Genomic DNA, 17854 nt, shown 5'->3' on the forward strand with positions numbered 1-17854 from the left:
CCTCCCTGGTGGCGCAAGGGGTTAAGACGCAGCCTATGAAGCTATCACCAGCCCCTGCAGCATGGAGTTCGATCCCCGGCCAGGGAGGGGACCCACATGGTGCCCAGACCTCTCCTCTCTCACCCGCTGCTCCCCTCAGCAGTGTATTTCGGTGGATCTCCCTGTTCTGCTCCCCACTCTGTCTCTGGTGAATCCTTTCACCCCCTGCATCTCTGGCCTGTGCCCCTGCTCTTGTAGGCATAAATGAAAAAATCTTAAAAAAAAAAAAAAAAAGGAAGCTACAGAAAGACTGAAAAGGTGGGAATAAAAGGAGCGAAGGGTACAAATATGAATTAGCAATTTAGGCTCATACCCACTCTTTTTAAGAATTACTTTTTACTGTGGGAAAATAACGGCGTGTTTGTAATCATGCAATCAGACAATAATAACCTGGGAATGGATTACTGACCTGAAGAATTATAATGAATGTTGAGGAAGCATGGTGGAGTGGCTGGAGTAGAGCTCTTGAGGCAGGGGCACTTATCTAACCGATTTGGGGCACCCAAGTCCAGGCACAAAGCCTGCCTCTAGGGTGGCTGTGAGAACTGGTGATAAGCTGTGTGAAGGCTTTGTCAACAATCTGAATGGCTGCTGACTTACTCTAACCCTCACAACTTTCGGGCACACACACACACACACACACACACACACACACACACACAGCTTTCACTTATCTTCACCTTATGAACCAGTTGGGAAGGGTTTAAGTTTGAGGACAGAGAAATTTTTGATTTAGGGGGGAAAAAAACTAACCTGCTGGTAAATAACAAAATTTCAACCAAGTCCATTAAAAATAAATTAGTTTTAGTAAACAATTCATGAATGCTGCAGCATCCCATCTAGCAAGCTGAAAGAAGATCCAAAGAACTACAGAAAGGGAAAGGCTTTTAAGACAGGATAAGAAAATCCTAAATGAAAAAAAGGATTATTGGCAATGTCAGTAACATAATTTGGGGGGACAAAAGGGGGATATAAGATAAATAAGCTCATTAGTGCTTACCAAGATATCCCAGACTGACCAGCAAAAATTACATTGCTGGAGAAGGTTGAAACTGCAATCAGGTTAGGTAGTAAGTTTGGTTTGGTGGCATGGACTTAGCACACACCACTGCATTTTGAGTCTGTGGCGTCTTTTTAACAATTTCCCTGTTTTGATCAAACTCTCAAGATAACTGAGAGATGTAATCAAAGTTGAAGGCATCAGTGTCACTCTCTGATAGCATCTTGCAGTTCTCACAGCTTTTGTTCTCTTTGTGGGATATCCATAAATCATGACATTTTTGCTTCATCCACGTGACATTCACAGGTTACAGTTCCAGGTTCACAATCCTTATGTCAGTTATTCTCTCTGCATCTTCTCTGACTTTCCAGTCTTACGGAGATTATTTTCTTGTTATTGATCATTAGCAGATATGAACATGCATTTAAGGCTTTTGAGAGAATACAACACATCAGGAAGATTTTTTTTTTTAAAAGATTTACTTATTTATGCATACAAGAACTGGGGCGTAGGCCAGAGGTGTAGGGGGGTTAAAAGGATTCACCAGAGACAAAGTGGGGATCAGAACAGGAAGATCTTCTGAAAGATACTGCTGAAGGGAGCAGCGGGCGAGATAGGAGAGATCTGCTATACCAAGTGGGTTAGCTCCCTGGCCAGGAATCGAACTCATAGTGGCTGGCAATTGCTTGATAATGCTGATATTTAATCCCTTGCACCACCAGGGAGATTATTATGACTATAATAAGCAGAATATTTCTCAAAGTCTGGAGTGTACTTCAGAGCCATCACATCAAATAATTCAAAAAAAGACCCCACTGAAGGAGTCACTTTTTAAAGCCAAATGAGTTGCTCAATGATCTTTTTTTGTGATTGAGTTTCAACTTCCCTAGAAGTCTTAATCTAGATGCAGCAGTAGTGTTGACTATAGCATAGATTCCTCCTTGCTCAGCTAAAAGATCATTGAAGGTTATTTTACCATCAATAATAACTTTGGCCAGAAAGTCTAAGGATATTTACTAGTAACTATTACCTTTGCAATGGATTCTACAGTATCTACCAGAGTTAAAGAGAGGTTTCTGATTTTATTTTCATTTCTATTTACTCCTAACCAGGGAAATGTGACCAAAGAAGTGAATCACAGGTCATGAGTGCCATCTGGTAGGTCCTTTCTAACTCTATGATATAAATATAGGGGAGTCAGTCAGCAAGGTATCTTTGTGGAAAATAAGGGGCCCCTAGGAGGCATTGCCAGTCTATGTGCCAGCTATAAAGGCATTCCCAGACCCAAGAACGATAACCTCCACAAAGATAAACTTGGCCATGATAAAAACCATTTCCATTAAGGAGTTAGTATTAATGGATTCATTTGCTGGGATTGTTGCATTTACCAGTTCAAGTCAGGATGAGTCAAGTTTTCATTGCATATGGGAAAACTGGAGACCAAAGTATCATTCTAAATGCTCTGCAAAGATGGGCGCTACTCGTGGAGTCCTTAGTGAGTGGGAGCAAAGCTGATCTGTAGCATAATAGTGATGTGGGAGTCCAAATGTGATAGGAAGGAAAATGCTCACAGGGAGGACAAGGTGGTCTCTAGCATCAGGGGTAGCTAAGGATCTGATGGCAAATCCAGCACCCTAAATGGTTACCGACTCAGAAATAGTGTGGAAGGTATAGAGGAGAGCATTATCTTTCCAGACCAATACCTTAGTAATGGAAAGGAAGAAGAGTTTCATGGTTAGTTGAGTATGACGTCTTTGTTCAGCTTCTTGACCAGAGCCGTTTTACCTCAATGTCAGCTACTTCTCTTTCCTGCCAATGCTATTCAGAGGTCTCTAGTGTTCATGCAGGACCAGATGTCAGGTGTAAACATGAGATGAATATTAAGGCTCAATGCTTTCTCATTTTGTAGCAGTGTCAGTTGTCAGGAACACTTGGTAAGTTCTCTTCCAACAGGGCTTGAGGACCGTCTTTCTCTGATGATGTTTTGAAAATACCCAGTTAACATGCTCCTTTGCTGTGATCAACAGGATTCTTTGAACTGGGATCTGGGAAGCTTTTCTGACAAGTTAATGACGGGCTTTAGAATAAGACATGAAAGGACTACAATAGCTAATCATATGAGACAAGGATTCAGCAGGAGGTTGTATACCAGTAGACATTTCTCTGTAGGTGACAATTTCAGGTGGACTGAATTTATGTTTCCTGGAGGGGTACTGAAAACAGCATAAATGGATGCCAAGAAAGTCAAGTAGTTTCAGCAACTTCAGAAATTTTAAATTTGAGGATCCCATTAATTCTCTCAACCTTGCCTAATTATAGAGTGTGTGAGGGACAGTGATAATTCTAAGAAGTATGTGAGATTTTTGTTAAGGTTTGTATGATTTGCCCAGTAAAGTGGGTGATGCAATCAGTGAAGATTGTGAACGATACATCCCAAGGGAAAAACACAATTTCTTACAATTTCTTTGCCACTGATTGGCATCAGTCTTGTGACACAGGAAGGCTTCAACCTATCCAGGAAATATACATCCAATATGAAGAACATATTGATCACTCAGTTGGCAGCTGAATGAATTCTAGCTGCAAGGTCAAGTGGGGGAGAGATCTGAAGCATCTAAGAACAAATAATAGTTTCCCTAAGATTATGCACTGGCAGGTCAGACATAGGAGATAAATTGTTTTTGCATTTTATAGAAGTCTCCTCACCAATGTCTATTCATAATTTGACCCATCTTTAAGCGCATGGTAGGAGAAGGAATACAAAACCAACAATTTGGGTTATTTGGCAAGCTAAGAAGAATCAAGCAGTTGTCTTGGGTTTCCCATAATCCCATGTTTATTTAATTTACAGCCATTGTTGTCTATCTTAATATTTCAGATTCAAGAGTAGATCTTTTTCATGTAACAAGGACATCAGGATGGCAGGAGTCTGGCAACAGGGGTTATTTTGGTGAGACACAAAATCTTTGCTTTCCAGGTAATTAGTCAAAACAGGAAAAAAAAATATATAATTTCTTATTAAGAGCAAATAAGGGGCCTCCCCGGTGGCGCAGCGGTTGAGCGCTGGGTTGCGAAGCTGCCAGTGGCCTCTGCGGCGCCTGTTCAATCCCTGGCTGCTCCCTGGCCACTGGAAGAGGGTCCCACATGGCGCGCAGACCTCTCCTGCCGCCCGCTGCTCCCCTCAGCAGTGTACTTCAGTCCTTCTGCCTGCTCTGCTCCCTGCTCTGGCTCTGGTGAATTCTCTCACCCTCCCGTGTTCTGACTGTACCCAGTGCTGTACCCATGGGATTATGGGAAACCCAAGACAACTGCTTGATTCTTCTTAGCTTGCCAAATAACCCAAATTGTTGGTTTTGTATTCCTTCTCCTAAACAAAAAACAAACAAACAAAACAAACAAATAAATAAAACAAAACAAAAAAAAAGAGCAAATAAGGGCCTCCCTGTTGGTGCAAGGGGTTAAGTATCGCACTGTGAGGCAGTCTGCAGCCTCAGCAGCATGAGTTCGATCCTGGCTGGCCAGAGAGAAAACCACATGGCAAAGTGGACCTCTCCTGTCTCACTCGCTGCTCCCCTCGGCAGTGTGTTTCGGTCAGTCTGCCTGTTCTGTTCCCCACTCTGTCTCTGGCAGGTCCTCTCACCACCCGCATCTCTGGCCTGTGCTCCAGCTCTTGTATGCATAAATAAATAAATCTTCAAAAATAAAGAATTTTAATTAATATATGTAATTAAAGCTACTAGAAATATAAAGGGTAACATCTCTGTATGCAAGGAAAGTAACGAGTATGTTTTAGGTAAGAGAAGAATGGTGTTACAAAATCCCTTTACAGGGAAAAAATGCAAATTCCTCCAACAAAGACTTTGTTTCCTAAGGCCAAAATTTCATACCATTCTTACCTTTTGGGTACATTTAGCTTAGTGAAGAAAACCAAAGAAATTTTCCCATCAAGCTTTCAGGCCAACTTCCACCAGTTTTTCTAGGATTCCATCTATAAGTGCTAAGTAAGGTTAAAGTATCTACCTGAATTGCACTCAGGTTTTTTCATTAACTTTTAGTTTCCATTTTACTGTTCAATGGAGAATCTCTTAGAGTCCTGTCACTCTGGTAGAGACCAATATGGGGGCCCTTCTTTGAAAATAGATGTAGGGACACTCAAATTGAAGAATTTATAGGACAATCTCTTTTCCAATATTCCAGTTGATTATCAGTGAGACATGGATCCCTGGAACAATGTTTTAATTTTGGATACCTAGGGGAGTGCAATGTATGAGGATCAGGTGTTATTTTTGGCCTTTGGTCTTGGAGCTGTTGTAAGCATAAAGCTAATGGGTTGGCATAACTCCAGCGGATAAAATGGACACCAATTAATAATGTACTGTAATGCAATGAGTTTTATAATAAAAACATATTGGAAAAGCTGTTTATTTTAGCTAAATGAATCTAGGAAAGCCTTCTGAGGTGATGTTTTCTTGGGACTTAAAGATTATATAAATACTCCTGGGTGGCCAACTTGGTGGATACCTTTACAGCCATTCTAAACAGGTCTATCTTTAGCAAAGGTCCCTCTAAGCGACCTTCCAGAATATTTATGATCTAACCCCTGATAGGTTTTCCAATCACATTTTACTCTATTCTCCAATTTAACATCAAAATGCAGAGAATTTTCTTGAATTATTCTTCTATAGAAGTTAAAATTTTCCTTTTTTCCCCTTTATTGGGTCATCTAGAATCCAGATATTAGGTCAACTAGACTAGTACTCAGCTATTACTTTTTTCTTTTCTATTTTTTTTTTTTAAGATTTATTTATTTATTTATACAAGCACTTGTACAGTTAGAAGCACGGGAGGGCGAGAGAATTCACCAGAGTCAGAGCGGAGAGCAGAGTCGGCAGACTGATGAAGTACACTGCTGAGGGGAGCAGCGGGCGCGGCTGGAGAGGTCTGTGCGCCATGTGGGACCCTCCCCCTGCGGCCGGGGATCAAACTGGCGCTGCAGAGGCCGCAGGCAGCTTCCCAACCCAGCACTCAACCGCTGCGCCACCAGGGAGGCCCTCTTTTCTATTTTTTATCATCTCTTTTTTTCCTTCCTCTTGTAAATATCCTGAGCTTAGGCTTGCAATCTTTGACCTCAATTTTTTCTGTTTTCATCTATTTTATCCCAGAGAATTATGGCTCCCCAATGAATTTACTTGCTTATCATTGTGAAATACTTCTATCACTAGTAATCCTCTTACACTATACTTTATCTGACACTGTCTAGTCACTACAGCTTTTATGTTTATTAGTTGCACGTATCTTCTTTCCAGTACTTTCACTTTTACCTATGCCTTTATATTAAAAATACATCTTTTGTAGATAGGATATACTTGATTTTTAAAAATCCAATTTGATGATCGCTACTTTTTATTTTTTTTATTATTTTTTATTATTTTTTAAGAGGCATGTATGTATTTATTTATTATTTGTTTTTTGTTTTGTTTGTTTGTTTATTTATACAAACACTGGGTACAATCAGAAGCGCGGGAGGGTGAGAGAATTCACCAGAGCCAGAGCGGGGAGCAGAGCAGGCAGAAGGACCGAAGTACACTGCTGAGGGGAGCAGCGGGCAGCAGGAGAGGTCTGAGCACCATGTGCGACCCTCCTCCAGTGGCCGGGGAGCAGCCGGGGATTGAACCGGTACCGCAGAGGCCGCGGGCAGCTTCGCAACCCAGCGCTCAACCGCTGCGCCACCGGGGAGGCCCGAGCTCTACTTTTTAATTTGAGCAGGAAGTTTATGGATAAGATTGGATTTAAGTCTATCATTTTATGATTTGTTTTATAACTTCCCATCTGTTTTTTAAATTCATTTGTTTCTTCTTTCTTACCTTCTTTTTTTATTAACTAAAATATAATTATATACTAAAATTAATTAATTATATACTAAAATTAACTAAAATATAATTATAACTAAAATATAATTACATTTTATCTAACACAATATTTACTGACTTTGTTTTGTCATTGCCTGTCTACTAGTTCTAGTGAATTTTTTCTCCTATTTATTGTTCAGTTCTCAAATTTCTATTTGAATCTCTTTTATAGGTTTTATTTTTCCTATTTGTTCATTCATTTTAAGCATGTTTTCTTACATTATTGAGCACATCTTTAAGAGCTGCTTTAAATTCTTTTTTTTATTTTTTAAGATTTATTTTATTTATTTGCATACAAGAAACTGGGTAGAGGCCAGAAGTGCAGGGGGTGAAAGGGTTCACCAGAGACAGAGTGGGGAGCAGAACAGGCAGATCTACTGAAATACACTGCTGAGCAGCTGCAGAGACAAGAGAGGTATGCTGAGCTAGGTGGGCTAGCTCCCTGGCTGGGGATCTAACTCCTGCTGCAGTGGCTGCCTATACTTGATAGCACTGAGACAATAATCCAGTCCCATTCTTTTTTTTTTTTTCCTGATAAAATGAGCTTTCCAATGAAATGCTTTATACCAACTTTAAAAGCTACTGCCTACCTCTAGCCTTTATTAATTCACTCCATTTTTTCAACTACTTTCTTTTCTTTTTTATTCTCTTCCCTCTTACCAACTCTTTCTCATTTAATTCCCTTCATATAATACAATTCTCTTTTTTTCACCCAAAGCTTTCTTCAGCTATGATTTTCTCAACATAGCTTCCTCCCAGGTGTGCCATCTACCTACAGGCTTCTTTTAATTGATTTCATTCTAAGTCCATTCAGAACACGTCTTCAAGATGAAAGTCAGTGCATTAAGTACTGGGTGGTTTCTAGGACAGGGGAAAGGAGATATTTAAGGTCATTTCCATATGAAGTTCTTTATAAGGCAAATATTTCAGACACAGTGGTAAACATTTTCAAATACCATCTTATTTAATCCTCAGCGCAATATTTTAGTCTTATCACTATTTTGCTGCCTCAGAAAAGTAAATAATTTGCAAAACGAGCTAGCAATTAACTCAGCTCAGTTGGGCTTCACTATTCTGATATATAAATTCTTTTCTGTGCCTGGCCTAGGTCTCTTCCTAACTCTGGTCTTCTAAGATTTTTATAGTTCAATTCAAAGATCTTTTCTATCATTTCATCTTCTTTGATACCTCTGATGGGTTAAACTGTGTTTCTCCCCATATATGTTGGAGTCTGGATTGCCCGCCTCTCATAACAAGACTTGATTTGGAAATAGGATTGTTATAACTGTAATTAGCTAAAATGAGGTCATACTGGAGTAGGGTGGGCTCCTCATCCAATACAGCTGGTATCCTTATGTAAAAGATAAATTTGGATGCATAAACAGACACATACAGGATGTCATGGGAAGACAAAGCTGTGCTGCCACAAGTTGAGGAACATCAAGCATGCTGGCAAACTTCCAGAGGTTGGGAGAAGGCAGCAACAGATGCTCCCTCATGGCCTTAGGACCTGCAGACACCTTGATGGGAAGACTACCTGCCTGCAGAACTAGGACAATATCTTCCTGTTGTTTTTCCCATCCAGATGTGATACATTGTTATGGTAGTTCTAACAAGCTAATACAACATCTACATTTAGATGATTCAGAAATTCAAATTTCTACTTTCCTTTTCTGTGCCTAACACTGCTGTATTCTCCTTCTTGGTCTATGTGATTGTTTTAACACAGTGAGACAAAACCAATCATATCATTGCCAAAGGTGATATGCAAAAAGAGTTACCTATGAATTCTCAGTGATCTTATTTCCACATTTGGACAATCATCCAAACGGTGGAAGGGTTAGAGCATTTTTGAAGTCGACTGGGTTTAAATACCAGGTTCCACATTTATTAGCTGTGTGATTTTTTGAGCAACTTTTTGAGCAAGTCTGGGTTCCTCTTCTATTAAACGAGGCTAATAACACTACCACATAGGGTCTCAATGATAATCAAAGGAGAAAAATATGATAATTTTGCATTAACTGACATATAGAAAATGCTAGAATTTGTTCTTCATATGTATTTCAGATGCATATTTGTATATATTATGTTAGTATTATAATTTGCAAGTATATATAGCCTTCAACCTCTATTTGTTTTGTCTTCCACCTTTGGCAAAACCTAAAATTGAGAGGAGTTAACTTTACATGTGTGGACTAGGAGAATGTGCATTAATGAATCCTTGAACCAACAATGTGTCCTTTAACTTTCTAGCATTACCTGTTATATAACAAGGACTTCAGAAAAAAAAAATGTAATTCTAGTTTAAAGGAGGGGGTTTGGAAATGATAGGACAGGCACTTAGCAACATGGAATGTTAAGGCATAGGCCCATGATATTTGAATTTACAGAAAAGATGATGAGCTACCAGAAAACAGAAACCAAGTCAGAGTTGGTTGGTACTAGACTGGGAACAACAGCATAAGCTAAAATCTACTTAGTCATGTTTCCCCTACATAAATCTATAATTTGGCTATAGTTACTTTCCCTAAACTTTACCCAATTCCTTGACTCATCCCTAAGATTTCTTTTAGGGGTTGAGGATAGGGAGAAAGGGGACTAGAATCTCATTTGCTTAGTATATTGACTTTCAAGAGAAATTTGCTGAAACGCTATTTACCACGTTTTATTTTAAAAAGGTAACTTCCAAAATAAACAAGGAGGCATCCATGCTGAGACTTTACTCTTTCCTCCATTTAGTATACCTTTTTTCTTCGCATCTTTTCAGTTTGGAATTTTTAAAAAGCCCTTTTAAACACTGTCACCAGCATGAAAACCTTTATCTTACCTTCCCATATTATTCTCACTCTAATTCTCTTGCCATTTTGTACCCTCCCAGTGGCCTTTAGGTTTTCTAATCTTTGACTCAAAATTGAATCCTACCACAAACATCAAAGCAGCAGAAATAAATCTCTCCTTTATAAACTAGTTTTGTTTTTTTTTTCAATAAATTGAAAGCTCAAAATTAATTAAATGAACAACAAACCAAGTGGACAACTCTTTTGGATAACTAATGGATGGAAGCAGGTTCAATATTTTTAAAGTGAAAATTTGGAAGCATTTGAAAAGCTAAAATGAGCTATACAAATTTCTTAAAATTCCAGTATCTATCCTGTTACCCATTTTTGTTTTCTTCACAGCACCGGAATCTGACACTATCTGCTCCTGTTCTCCGTATCCACAGTGCTCACTTCCATTAGCGTGTAATAATTGCTGACTGGCTTGGCGACTTGTCAGGAGAGGAAGTTAAAACAAAAGGAAAATGAGTGTTCTGATTATTTTCGTCTGGACCTCAAGTATCTGCGTTGGGGGGGAGGTGTGTGTGGGAAAATGGACAATAAATGCAAATATCAAAATTTTGCTTCCCGGAAGCCAGGCTTAGGGCTCTGACTCCACTAACTCCGCTTGGATGGAGAAATAACACCTGCGTTTTCATCTCTATAGCCCCAGATCCTGTCTGTCAGGCACACAGCAGGTGTTTAAAATACACCCACTGAACCTCAAATTGCGCGTGAGTACGAGTTTAGGAAACAATGTGGGGTTGAAAAAAAAAACACTTCATTTAAAACCAACTGCATTTAGAATCTGGAACCAACCACCTGCCTGGAGGGCCCACCTACCCCACACAGCGCTGGGGATGTGGCATTTGCAAAGTGCTCCAGGGGTAAAAACGTGTTGACACGTTACCTCGCGGTTCACCCACGCAACGACACATTAATAGGTATTGATAGAGACTTCGAGAAGGGTGAGCGAGCATGGCTCAGGAAGGGTCGTTTCGTGTGGTCCACAAGAAACTACAACATTATTTGCCAAGGGTTAAAACTGGCGTTCAGGGCAGCCACCGCCGCTGCAGCTCTACGGAACCATGTGGACTTTCGCGCCTGGCCCTTGCCCCGCTCCGTAGAAAGGTCCTCTGGGCCTCCGCAGGCCACGCCCCCGGCAAGCGGCGCCGATGCAAGGCTGCCCGCGCTGCTGCCTGTTGCGCGTTCTCACCACCAGCGGCCGGATCAGATGCCTCGCAGCGCCCTAGTCTCAAGCCCCCTTCAACCCGGAAATAGAGACTCTCGGGCCCGGCACTGCCAGAGCCACCTCTTTCAGGGGAGGCCCGCACATGCGCAGAGGGGTCCTGGGAAGCCCTTAAATACCATCATGCGGGCGCGTGCGGCCTCTTTCCCTGCCGCCGCCGAGTCGCGCGGAGGCGGAGGCTCGGGGTGAGTTGAATTGGGGGGATCGGGGTTTCTGTCCCTGCTGCGGTGTCTTCTGGTTGGAGTTGGCAGAGCGTGTGGGCTTAGTTCGAATCTTTCGATTAACCAGGCGTTTTCTGCTTTGAATTGCAGTGCATTCAAGATTCGGCTCCACCCGTAACCCACCGCCATGGCCGAGGAAGGGTGAGCAGCTCGGGGCCGGGGTTGTGCCGCGGGTAACGCGCGGGCCGCGAGCCCCTCGCGCGCGCTCCGGGTCAGCCGGGCCTTGGCGCCGATCTGACCTATCAGACGTGGCCGCCGAGCCCGAGGCACGGGGTTGGATGGTTCGCGGGGACTTTATTGATGGTTTCTTGCCTCCTGGTTTTAGCATTGCTGCTGGAGGTGTAATGGACGTTAATACTGCTTTGCAAGAGGTGCTGAAGACCGCCCTCATTCACGATGGCCTAGCACGTGGAATTCGCGAAGCTGCCAAAGCCTTAGACAAGTACGTGTCTCGGTCTCAATACTGTGGGTTGTTGCAACCGGAACAAAACTGCAGCCGAGGGAAGAAAGCGTGAAGTTCATGGTGTTAGTCCAAAAGTTCTGAATGGCAGCCGTTCTACAGGAAGCCTAGGAAAAGGTACCAGAACTCAGATCTATGGAACCCACAGATTTTGGTTTTGTGTGGAGTGGGGATAAGCACTTGGTTCTTAACTCCGATGAAAGCCACAGTGTTTGAGTGATGACTTTGTATTGTCGGATACCCCTTCACTCCGCCGATGAGTGAAATTTTACAGTCTGACAAACCTGTGGTTGTGGGCCGGATGTCTCACCCAGGACAAAGATCTTTTTGTTTAGTATTTGTGAATTAAAACTGGGTCGCTTCAGGAATTTTATTCTGATGTTGTGTAAGCTGGGATTTTAAACAATTTTTGTAGGTAAAGTAGTTGTAGAGTGCTGTGTGAAAGTGGGTTACTATTTATCCAGTTTGGTAGTGGTACTGGTTACATTGGCAAAACAACTGAGTGTAAATTGTTTGAGCTGTATTTAAATGTGCTTAAGGGTTTTTTTAAAGCCATATATTTGTAAGTCAGCTATAGCTTAGTGTAGACTGATCAGGTGGAGATAGTGGAAACAGTACTATTTGTTGGAGGTTCTTTAGCAGGTCTTAGGTGAACCCCCCCCCATTACTGTCGTACATTGGCATTGATAGTACTGCACAGTATGAAACATGTAGCAGTTGTAATCAGTGTAATGTGTCCCTCATATATTTGGAGTGTAGGAATGGCTTGCAAAAATGTTTATATTTTAGATCACAAATTGGTAAACTAGTTTTCTGATACAAACTTGATGTTTTTATTTGGCCAAAAATTAGATGGCTCTGTGAGTGAATTAAATGAATTATGTGTTTCATACACTAGGTAGTCAAACAGGCTCTTGGGTTCTCCATTCGGTGCAGTGCTTGGTTTTGCCAGTGTAGCCAGAGCAAAGATAACTCTTGGAAATAGAGTAGTGGGTTTAGCTCTCAATTGTAATGTGTTTGATTTTGTTTTTCAGGCGCCAAGCCCATCTTTGTGTGCTTGCATCCAACTGTGATGAACCCATGTACGTCAAGTTGGTGGAGGCCCTTTGTGCTGAACACCAAATCAACTTAATTAAGGTATGTTATTCATTTGACTTGATTTATATGAATTTGAGATAATTTAGTGAGTTGAAGATTGACCCAGTTAATTTTCACCTTGGTATAGAACAGAACCAAGGCAGAGTGCTTAGACAGGTGATCTTGGTGCTGTACATGATGACAACTGGCTCCCTCTACTGAATTGTTGTGAGGAAACTGCCAGTGTCACCCTATCTGACTACGGCTACCTTTTGGAGTTAATTTGGTGTCACTCATGTTAGTATGTAGTAATGTAATTTTTGTCTGCTTTATTCCTCTCCCGTAGGTTGATGACAACAAAAAACTGGGCGAATGGGTAGGCCTCTGTAAAATTGACAGAGAGGGGAAGCCCCGTAAAGTGGTTGGCTGCAGTTGTGTGGTAGTTAAGGTAAGTCTGTGGGAAGTGGGTTATGCTGGGTAACCATGTATATGGCCCTATATTAGAGTCTGAGTTGTTAAATAAGAACCTTTTAAAAGTTTATGACTTCTAGAAAAGGGAAATGGGCTATAATTAAGCCAGTCGGTGAATCTGCTTACCTGGATGTGTTTGCAGAAATTTAGAAAAAACTGGCAATAGCACAGCCATGTTACGAGCCTTAAAGACACTGTAGTCATTAAGGTCCCTGAAAGTGGCTACAAGACATTTTAATGATGGGGAAGCCTTCTAAGACAAGCTGTAGTACTTTAAAACCTTTGCTAACAATTTGGAGTTTATAATGACTAAAGTCTTGCATATGTGTTTTATTTTAAGGACTATGGCAAAGAGTCTCAGGCCAAGGATGTCATCGAGGAGTACTTCAAATGCAAGAAATGAGCAAATAAAAAAATTTGGCTAATCATCTCTGTTTTTTTATTTGGACAATGAAAGTGATTGCAGGGAACAGTGATTGTAAAATAAGTACCAGCAAAATAACATCTTCGTTTTCTACATGAAAGTCTAGTCTACAAATGAGTAGCTTCAGTATAGTCAGTTAAAACAACAGTGTAGCCAAATGATAGGGCTACAATAGTGTACTGGTGACAGTTCTTGGGTGTGTAGACATTAAGCGATGAGTGGACACTAGTCAAGGCTGTTAACCCTGTACTTATTGAGTGGGTTAAGGCAAAAACATTACAGGGGGCAAGGTTGTGTGTATTATATGGCACATATGATAACCATCATCTAGGTTACACTGTATGCTCTATAAATTTAGCTTGAGGCTCTGTACTCCATGGGTAGGCATGTGAGGAGAACCAGCCTTCAGGTATATTAGCAAAGAACATTTTGTCCACTCTTGGGCACATGATGACCATCAGTGCTTATGGACAAATCTTAGGAAAGATCATTGTGTCCATTAACAAGAGTTAGGTGCAAAAGCAAAGATGTGCTTAATTTCCATGTACCCAAATCTATAAGTGTAGGAACAAGTAATGATGTGTAAAGCAACCTTGGAATCCAGTTAGGTATGTTGAAATGAGTGAAATATTGAGGCAGGAAGTTTTCCTTGAATTCTTGATCAATCACTGGTATTTTCAGTGTCTCCCTAGTAACCCTGCTGTAGATTATGGGGGGACCTGCTTTGAAGCTGAATTTAAGATCTGGTTTTGAATGCACAGTTTGATGGTTACTGTTTCTGCATGCCAAGAGCTGTTATCAAGATACACCCCTATTAGATTTCAGTATTTTAATTATCCCTTCCAATTTTTTTACAACTATTGTAACAAAAGTTGAGGTGTGTATTGAAAATCAAGTGAATATACTATGTTAACACTAAGTCTAATTCTATTGGTTCTGATTAAAATCTGCCTTACAAAATATTTACTGCTAATATACCTGAAGGCTGGTTCTTTTCACATGCCTACCTGTGGAGTACAGAGCCTCAAGCTAAATTTATAGAGCATACAGTGTAACCTAGATGATGGTATCAAGTGATTTTTCTTGGGGATCAGCATATAAATTTTAGTTTCCTTGTATCTATATTGGGTGTTCTGCATCTGGCACATTAGAGTAGTTGGAAATCCAATTGTCAAAATACCTTGAAAGGGTTTTTGTTGGGGAATTGACTGTCCATTCTCAAAAGAGGTGCCAGAGGCCATCTGTGAACTAAAATGATAGGAGACTTCGTAATGGTCAAATTTGTAAGTTCCTCCACATTTGTCCTAGACTGCGCTAGACCTCTTGTTGTCCTTTTTAAAGAATGTTTTGTCCACATTTGAGCTTTTGTAGTACACCCAGTCCTTTGTCCTGCCCCCTCTGCTTTTCAACCTGTGTTATCTGTATTCAACACCTTTTCCTGGAAGTCACATTTGAAGCTTTTGAAAGATTTGAGTTTACAAGTTTCAAAATCTTAGTGCTTTTGATTTGACTTGGGCCATCTCTGTTATAGTGCGATGTACTACAGCACTCTCTTGAGTGTCCACTTTGCAAGTTTTGTATACCTCAAAGTATTCCTTTAAAAGTTTGTTAGAAGGAAGGGAAACAATTGGACATTGGTATACATGCTCTGTACAAAATTTACATTCATTTTCCTGTGTTTTTACCAGTTTACCAAGCTGGAGACTTTCCTTGGCCATCTACTTAAAACCATCAGAGGTGCCTCATGCTACTGTTTGCAACAGCCTCACAACTAGTGTCATGGTAACTTTGGTTTGTCAGCCAACCAGGGATGTGATTAAATGTGATTGTGCCCATCTCTACATTCTGCTGCCAGAAATAACTTTGTCTTGCAATTATTTCTTGCAAACCAATTTAAGCAAAACTAGCTTTATAGATTTGATTGTTTAGGGATTCCGGGGGATCCTCAATCATTGGAGTGTCAGGGCAAAAGCAATGCCTTCTTTTTGTTGGGGAGAATGAACAGGGTATCTTTTTCACTCCAAGTAGAACTAGGCCAATCCCTGGTAGTTCTCTTGTTCCCAGGGTCAGTAAAACATGCATCCCCGTTGCCTATAACCCAGATGAGTCTTTATTTTTTTGGTTCTAGTAACTCTTGCAGTTTAATTTTCGTCAGGTCCGTTTATTCGAGTTTCTATTCAGTATATATTTAAGCCATTTGAAATGCTTTAAATCAGGACATCCATAGGAAAAAAAGCTGTGTTCTAGTGTTTTTAGTTGCATTGTAGTGGAACCGTAATATAGGCATAGGTGCTATGCATTCTCAAGAACTGTGTAAACAACTTACTAGGCTCAACTGAGGACTAGTCTAGCTCTTAGGATGTTTGGATTTTTAAAATATTTTTAGGTGAGTGTACATAAAGTTGGACTTTGAAAAGGGAATGTGCTGGAAAAGAGATGTGCTTCTGTAGGTAGAAACTGTCTTCATTTCCCTTTTTGATAAGAACTAAACAGTTGTGAAAGGTTGAATACCCCAGCTGTCACCTGTGGCCTTGCCAACCCAGAATACCTTTAGTTAAGAGAACACATTTATCAATCAATTGCAAATAAAAGAATGGTTATAATACATACTCATCAGACCTATTAGTAATACTTTTGTCAGTTGAAGGAGAATGATTAGGTAAAATGTGTATTTACATTGTTGTATATTATGTTGCCATATAAATGGACAGTACAGAAGGATATTAATATAAATTTTGTAAGCAGTATTGAAAACGTACAATAGGACCACATTTTTTTTAAAAATAGGTAATAATAAAATTGAGCGCATGTAGGTAGAGGAGAAAGATCGGAAGGATATGTAGCAGGTTTTTAATGGTTTCTAAAAAGGTGGATATTGGTCTTTTGCTTATTTTTTGGTTTTTAGTCAACATGTACTGCTTTTGTAGAAAGAAACATTTTTAACTGAACATGAAGTGATAGTACAATATGTGAATTTTGGCATCGTATTTAAAATTTATATTTCGTGACTGTATAGTACAATTGGACTTAAAAAATATAACAGTGAGGGCCTCCCAGGTGGCGCAGCGGTTGAGCGCTGGGTTGCGAAGCTGCCCGCATCTTCTGCGGCGCCGGTTCGATCCCCGGCTGCTCCCCGGCCACCAGAGGAGGGTCCCACATGGCGTGCAGACCTCTCCTGCCGCCCGCTGCTCCCCTCAGCAGTGTACTTCGGTCCTTCTGCCTGCTCTGCTCTCCGCTCTGGCTCTGGTGAATTCTCTCACCCTCCCGCGCTTCTGACTGTACCCAGTGCTTGTACAAACAAACAAATAAATAAATAAAAATAAAAAACATGCCTCTATAAAAAAAAAAAAAAATATATATATATATATATAACAGTGAGACTGAATTCAGACTCAGCCAGAAGAGGGTAGTAAGAAGCTGATGCCTAGAGAGGGGCCACTCCATGGAAAAGAAGTTGGGAAGTATCTCCTTGGGCAGGACCCCTTGAGGAAAAGATTCTCCCACTTTAAGATCGTTGAGCTTTAGTTTATTTCTAGTTGTATTTTCTTTTTGCATTAATGTTGCAGATTCCAAGTTTTCTAGCAGGTGAAGTGGGTTAATCATGTACTTTGGGAGGCTCTCAGTTGATATGTTTGTAATTTTATATACACCTAAGAAATTATTGTACAACATATTCCCAGAGAAAAAGGCTTTGATCTGTAATAGTGGCTCATAGATTTTTTTTTTAGGCCCCTTTTGGTTACACTATATAGAAAATTTATCTGCATCTATGTAAATACCAAAATGTTTCAGACACATCTAGTCTGGAAAATGGGTATATTTTGGAGAATATCAAGGCAATAAATGTACTTTGGAAATTATAACCTCCACACACTAGTTGCATGGGAGCACTGACTTTGTTCCATGCTGGATCTCTAGTGCCTACAATGAATGGTATGTGGTGTGGTGGTCATGAAACATGATTTGTTATATGGGTAGATTTAATCTATTTAGCTAGTTTTAATTTGTGGGCTTGCTTCTAAAGAATGAACTCTCCAACATATTTTGATCCTTTAATTTCCATTTTCCTCTTCTGGTAACAAAAGTGACTCAAGTTAGGCCCCTTTCAGACAGAATGGTTATTACTGTCTCAACTTCCCTTCTCTCCAAGTCCACTCCAGGGAACAGAGCAGAGAACCATGTCCTACC

General features: G+C 40.5%; 1 protein-coding gene and 3 non-coding genes across 6 annotated transcripts; all 4 read left to right on the forward strand.

Annotated features, from left to right (window-relative positions):
• The first annotated feature begins 11152 nt into the window (after positions 1 to 11152).
• Positions 11153 to 16701, forward strand: RPS12 (ribosomal protein S12). 3 transcript variants are annotated; one of them, XM_037520416.2, is made up of 6 exons: positions 11153 to 11198; positions 11325 to 11375; positions 11560 to 11676; positions 12729 to 12831; positions 13118 to 13219; positions 13583 to 16700. In XM_037520416.2, the coding sequence occupies exons 2-6, from the start codon at positions 11362 to 11364 to the stop codon at positions 13643 to 13645; spliced, it is 399 nt and encodes a 132-aa protein (XP_037376313.1). In that variant the 5' UTR covers positions 11153 to 11198; positions 11325 to 11361; the 3' UTR covers positions 13646 to 16700. The 3 variants fall into 3 exon arrangements, 1 of the variants encoding a protein (XP_037376313.1); XR_008552775.1 differs by having other exon boundaries at positions 11560 to 11811; positions 12729 to 16701; XR_008552776.1 differs by lacking the exons at positions 11325 to 11375; positions 13118 to 13219; positions 13583 to 16700 and having other exon boundaries at positions 11180 to 11198; positions 11560 to 11811; positions 12729 to 12855.
• LOC119253623 (small nucleolar RNA SNORD101) lies at positions 11905 to 11978 on the forward strand. The gene has a single exon (XR_005127153.1). It is a non-coding gene; the product is annotated as a small nucleolar RNA SNORD101 (small nucleolar RNA).
• LOC119253637 (small nucleolar RNA SNORD100) lies at positions 12960 to 13037 on the forward strand. The gene has a single exon (XR_005127167.1). It is a non-coding gene; the product is annotated as a small nucleolar RNA SNORD100 (small nucleolar RNA).
• On the forward strand, positions 13345 to 13472 carry LOC119253636 (small nucleolar RNA SNORA33). The gene has a single exon (XR_005127166.1). It is a non-coding gene; the product is annotated as a small nucleolar RNA SNORA33 (small nucleolar RNA).
• Positions 16702 to 17854: the final 1153 nt, after the last annotated feature.

This window comes from Talpa occidentalis, unplaced genomic scaffold (genome assembly GCF_014898055.3).
Source record: "Talpa occidentalis isolate TD23 unplaced genomic scaffold, MPIMG_talOcc4v2.1 talOcc4.2, whole genome shotgun sequence".
Lineage (NCBI taxonomy): Eukaryota > Metazoa > Chordata > Mammalia > Eulipotyphla > Talpidae > Talpa > Talpa occidentalis.

What these genes read in the sequence shown, in the direction of transcription:
- RPS12 (XM_037520416.2), top strand. An exon ending in GCTGCCAAAGCCTTAGACAA is followed by an intron (nt 11,677 to 12,728) that starts GTACGTGTCTCG and finishes TTTGTTTTTCAG; the next exon opens with GCGCCAAGCCCATCTTTGTG. An exon ending in ACCAAATCAACTTAATTAAG is followed by an intron (nt 12,832 to 13,117) that starts GTATGTTATTCA and finishes CCTCTCCCGTAG; the next exon opens with GTTGATGACAACAAAAAACT.